The sequence below is a fragment of the Mus pahari genome, chromosome 23, assembly GCF_900095145.1.
Source record: "Mus pahari chromosome 23, PAHARI_EIJ_v1.1, whole genome shotgun sequence".
Classification (NCBI taxonomy): Eukaryota; Metazoa; Chordata; class Mammalia; order Rodentia; family Muridae; genus Mus; species Mus pahari.
Genome location: NC_034612.1, coordinates 26,546,261 through 26,552,260, shown reverse-complemented (window position 1 = coordinate 26,552,260; position 6,000 = coordinate 26,546,261). Strand labels below are relative to the sequence as shown.

The window sequence follows — 6,000 nt, the reverse complement described above, 5'->3', positions numbered from 1 at the left end:
CTGTCCTTTCAGGTTTTGGTTAGTATATTGGGGTATATACCTTGGCAAGCCTTCCAGAGCAAGGTGTTAATCTTTTTTTTTTTTTTTTTTTTTTTTTTTGAGACAGGGTTTCTCTGTGTAGCCCAGGCTGGCCTCGAACTCAGAAATCCGCCTGCCTCTGCCTCCCAAGTGCTGGGATTAAAGGCGTGCACCACCACGCTCGGCTCAAGGTGTTAGTCTTGCTTATCAAATATTCCTTTAGCATCCAGAACCCACTTGTGTCATAAAATTAACATTATCAGTTACTCTTCATGGTGATGGATGGTTCTGATCCTGCCTGGCAGTGTGCTCTTGATTCTCCCTGCGTCACTATTAAGGATACTATCAAGTATCCTCTTACTTTAAAAAAAATTGTTTTTTCCTCTTTGCCCATTAATATGGAATCTATCCTCCACTCATGTGATCTTTAACGTGGCCGTTTTTTGCTTTCCCACTGATATTTGATGTTAGCTGGGCCACCTCTCCAGGGAAGCTGGCTCCTGTTGACTTGGCTCCGTGTCCCTTGCAGTGCCCAACCCTGGCCTTTCCCAGATCATGTAGCCACTTAGGAAACCCTTGTTAAATTAGTGCATGAAGAGACAGTATAATTGAGGTGGCTGCTGTCTCAGGAAGTAGCATTCATAATTAGCATTTTGCATACCTGTTGGCCTGGCCAGCTTTCCTTCCCATCCCTGTCCCTGGGGGAGATGCCAGCGCCTGACACATCTCAGCATGCCTTCTCCCAGCTTCTGCAGGGATGACTAGAATTAATGAGCTAATGTTACCGCGCTTAGCAAAATGTGCTGAATAAATCCAGGTGATAGGGTTGTTTGTTATATAATTATGCTGTTTAAGGTCCTGAGTTGCATAACGAACTGCACACTACCTCCAAGCCTGCTTCAGGAATTAACTTATCAGATGATCGTAAAATGTTTTTTGGTTTGTCATGGTGGGAGGATGTGGATAGTGTCAAAGCATGATGGGTTGGAGGCTGGGCAGGTGGCTTACAGAACTTTGCATGTTATTCTGTCTATGGGTGTGTTCTGTCTCCTCCCTCAGACAATTCTGTAATTGAACTGCTGAGTTGAGAGGCTTCTGACGTACAGCCTGAGACCTAACAATGCTTGTATGGAGTTTAAATGGCATTGGAAATCATTAATGAGACAGAAAGCTATGATTTCCCCAGCTTAACATGCAGGTCGGGGTTTGGCGTGCTGAAGTTCATTGTTTTGGTCTCCAGCTCAAACATGCTAGGACTATTATACCATCATGTGGTAATTAGCCGTTCCTTTAATACACATAATAAAAATTAAGCCTAAGAGGTACTTTACCAATGGCTTTTACATATCCCAAAACAATATTCCAATGCTGTAGGCCTTTAGTCATGCAATGTACCGTCATAAAGCTGAGAGTCTAATGCACCAAACTATTTGAACATTCAGTTCCTTTTCTATTCTGTGGCCAGTTTTGCTACTTTAACATTAACTTTAGTACTGTTAAATTAAATATAGATGCTATAATGAATAATTACAAGAGTGCCAGAACTTCCATTTACAGTGGGGTGTGCTGAGAATTTGTCTTAAGGCGTAGTTGGTTACTATTTGCTCATATAGCATGTGTGTCCTCTTCATATGTTACTGGATTCATGCTGAATGACAAGATGGAAGCTATTTTTTTCATCAGAAGCAGACACACTGGGTCCTGGCCTTTAAATAGGGATGGCATGGAGGGGCCTGGGGAGATGACCCAGTCAGTTACATGCTTGGCAAGCATGAGGATCCACGTTCCATCTCCAGTACCCATGTAAAAAGCTCCTGTGAGTTCCTAACCCTGGAGCTGAGGAGGTGAAACTGGTGGATTCCTGGCCTAGTCAGGCAGCCTAGCCTACTTAGTGAGTTCCAGGCCAAATGAAAGATACTGTCTCAACAAGGTAGAGAAAGATTATGGAAGACACCCATCATCAACACCTTTCCACATGCACACATGCATGTATACAGAATGCAACCATAGCTCCTGAAAAGTCAAATTGGCGCTGGCAGCTGTGCTAGAAAAGGCAATGTCTGTGAACATTCCTAGAGTGTTCTGCGAGCATAGCTCCCTGACCTGGGTCAAGCTCAGTTGTCCTTCTGTATAAAGGGTGTTGTGGGCATAGTGCTCATTTCTCTCAATCCATTTCCCCAGCCTGAAGACATGGAGGGCAGAGATAGATTTAGGTTTCCTGGGAAGACAGTGCAATTAAAAGGAAAAAAAAAAGTACCTAGGATGTTCTGAGAGTTTCATTTTTCTTGTTATTGCCACTCCTGCTTGGAAGAACTATGTTCCCAAAATAGCTCTAGCAATCTAGCATAACATAAATATTTTAATGCTGATTAAAATAATAATGAAAAGTCATGAATGAGAAAGGGACTGTGTATAGAGGCCACATAAGTGCCCACCAAGCCTGAGAGTCACATGATGGACAGTGTTGGTGTTAAGCCCCAGTGCTGGGCTCCCTCAGGGCTGCAGACTCTAGCTCCACACGTCCTGGTGACGCATGGAGTGAATGCTGTGAACACACTGGCATCGCAGAGAATTCCAGGCCAGCCCTTGCTTCCAGGAACCAGGGGTGGTCTGAAAAATTAATGACTCTGGCATGGAAAGTTAAGTGAGTTCTTGAATATATACCCTCACTGATCTGCCATGTGTGGTGTTTAGCATTCTTTGAGAGGAGACTAAATCTCCACAGCCATCCCTAGGCGAGGCTGGCGCCCCTGCCACAAATAGATTCGTAATCTTTCTAAGCCCTGCGACTTGGATATTCTTCTATTCTCAGAATTCCAAAGGGTGTGTTCCCCTGGGGCCCAGCAGGTGGGTTATAATTACCTCCTAAACAGAAGGAAGAGGAGGATCGTATTGACTGAGAGCATTTACTGTCTGACTTGTCTACCTTCTGCTGAGAATTCTTGGGAAAGTCAGAGGCCAAAACACAGTCCTATAAATTGCCTGTCTACTTTTTCCAACTGTAGACTAAAATCTAACCCTTCAATTCCTTTGGGGAGGAGAGCCAGTCTGTATGAGTATAAAGGAACACAGATGTGGCAGCCAGAGTCAGCTTCATGTATTGTTCTTCAGGAGCCATCTACTCTGACTTTTGAGAGAGCATCTCTCACTGGCCTAGAACTCAAACTGCAAGGCTAGCTGGCACTGAGCTAGAGAATTCCACCTGTCTCCACTGCACTACTGGGATTACCAATGCCCATACTTGGCTGCTTATGTGGGTGCTGGGGACTCAGAACCATCTCCCAGCCCCGAAAATCATTTTCTTTGTCCACAAGGCCTCCCAGGATTGGCCCAGATGCTCTTTTGCTCTCTGTATTCTAATGGGGAACTTGGTGCCTTTCCTAGCTGGCTGGCCACAGGCCTGCTATGGGGGTGATGTGGGGCCATCACCAATTGTACTTTTATAGATGTCCCTACTTCTTAGAACTAGCAGCCAGCTTCATGCCTTTGACTGTTCTTAACACCCAGCATCAGTAAAGGACCATCATGCTACAGATAGAGTCCTTCCACAAACTTCAGCAAGCACAAAGTGCTGATGCACACAACTCTGGATTCGATACACAGCACATATGATCTAAATGTGGTGTTGCCTCTAATCCTAGCATCTGAGAAATGAAGGTAGGCAGATCAGAAATTCAAGGCCAGCATGGTTTACATGAACCTCTGCCTCAAAAAGTAAAATAAAACCAGGCGTGGTGGCACACGCCTTTAATCCCAGCACTTGGGAGGCAGAGGCAGGCCTGGTCTACAGAGTGAGTTCCAGGACAGCCAGGGCTACACAGAGAAACCCTGTCTCGAAAAACCAAAAACCAAAACAAAACAAAAAACAAGCAAACAAAAAACCCCCAAAATAACAACAACAACAACAAACCCCAAAAATTAAAATAAAATAAAGGAGAGACAAGGGCATGGACTTACAGAGCCCTAGGGTACTTTCCTCTCTCCAAGAGTTTCCATGTATATATATAGAGAGTAGTGATCACCTGGAGTCAGCAGGCTAGTTCAGCTTTCTACCAGTCAACCGGGTAAACCCAGGCTAGCCCTTCCTTCTCACTTAACTTTAGTGCCTCTTCTGTAGTAAGTGCCATTGTGAGACTTCTGAGAAACTGTGCTGTCCATACAAGGGTTCTGTGGCCTGAGCAACTCCCTTAGTCCTGGACTTCCTGGGATCATTTAACGTAGAGGCACCTTTTCATGGACCAGTATCCCCCAGAGAAGGCTCTGTAAATAAGATAGGCTGCCCTGAGGACCCCTTCCTCCCACTCACTATGCCTGTGTCTCTATTTCTGACCAGTAAATGAAAATCCTTAAAGAATCCCAGCCACCAGAGTTGGCAAATCCCAGGGAGTTCTGTTGTCACCCCATTTCCACATGTTAAGGATCTTGGACTGAGTAGCCAGTGGCCAAAGGAGCTGTGAAAGGGGACTCTAGGCCCCAAGAGAATCTCCAGGAGGTGACTTCTGGATACTGGCCTAGAGTTGCCAGTAAGGGGCTGGGTGTGGCTCAGAGGTACACCTACTTGAACTCCCCTGGTTATGAACTGGGGGTGTGACTCAGCAGAAGAGGGCTTGCCTAGCATCCACCAGTGAGGGGCTAAGAGCATAGCTTGATGGTAGAGTGCTTCCCAGATGAGGATCTGGGGGAGTATGCTGACCTGTGTTCTCCCATTGTATAGATCCGGTACCAGCCCTGGACGTCGGGCAACAGCTGGAAATAAAAGTGCAGCGTCTACACGACATTGAAACAGAGAACCAGAAACTTAGGGAAACACTAGAAGAGTACAACAAGGAGTTTGCTGAAGTGAAAAATCAAGGTTAGTGCAAATGGCTGGCCTGCCTGGCTGTGCTTTCTGTCCCGTTCCCCCCCCCCCCCATTGCCTTCTTTATAGTGTTGGGACTGGCTGTAATTGTTACCCTCCTCATGAAGCCAGGGTGGGGCAAGCAGCCGAATCTCTTAAACAAAGATAATGACACTGCCTAGCTTTGCCACAGCTAAACTTTTCCTCCCGCAATAACTACATAGGATTTTATTGCCCTTGGTCTGGGCCGGATCGGGATTCTTTGAAAATTCCTCCTGTATCATCTTGTGATAGGATCTGTCTTTTCAAAGACTTATGTGTCGCCTCTGGGCGACACCTGTCAGCCAGCCAGCTCCTGATCAAAGGGTCATACACAGTAAGTCATTTAGTAATTGCTACTGATCCATTAAGGCCCCAGACAAGACTCATCCTTGCAGGCTGTGTGCTTACACACCATTCCTCCCCTGTTGACCTCATCTGCTCATTATGGAGTGTGTGTGTGTGTGTGTGTGTGTGTGTGTGTGAGAGAGAGAGAGAGAGAGAGAGAGAGAGAGAGAGAGAGAGAGCGAGCAGGACTACCTTGCATCACAAGATCACAAGGCATGGAAGGCAAAGGCTTTTCCTGCCAGGGACAAACATAAGGAAATTTGTCCTATACTTGAAAGCCAGGTGTGTTAAACCCTCGAGCCTGGCCTGTGTAAACAGCAATCCTAGCTACTCCAGAGGCCAAGGTGGGAGGATTCAGAGTTCAAGACCTGCCTAGGTTACAGGCTGCGTTCAAGGCTACTCTGAGCAATTTGGTTAGAGCTTGTTTCACAAAATAAAAAGCAGAAAGAGGGCTAAGGATATATAATAGGTCAGCGGTTGGACATCTTTCAGTGAGGGACTGGGGGAGTGGCTCAGTACTTGAGTGTCTGCCCAGCCTTGAATCATCAAGGCCTTAGGTTCAAGTCTCCATTAATAAAAAATAAAAACAAACTATGCAGAAAGTCTCGGAGCCTTCTGGCTTCCTTGTATTGAAGAGAAAGCCCAATTCAACAACAGTCACAGGGTTTATAAAGCAACTCCCAAATTTCCTGTGTGTCCATGTGTCTATGGTTTTGTTCTGGAGACACAGGTGAGGACTTAGGTAGGAGGGAGGGGTA

The 6,000-nt window shown here is 45.8% G+C and overlaps 1 protein-coding gene across 9 annotated transcripts in view; it reads left to right on the top strand.

The window, feature by feature from the left end:
- Positions 1 to 6,000, top strand: part of Cux1 (cut like homeobox 1) — a 321,311-nt gene that overhangs the window by 190,784 nt on the left and 124,527 nt on the right. For all 9 annotated transcript variants that reach the window (XM_021222682.1, XM_021222681.1, XM_021222678.2 and 6 more), the window contains exon 5: positions 4,733 to 4,870. In XM_021222682.1, coding sequence (XP_021078341.1) covers positions 4,733 to 4,870 — 138 coding nt within the window. The remainder of the gene's footprint in view (positions 1 to 4,732; positions 4,871 to 6,000) is intronic.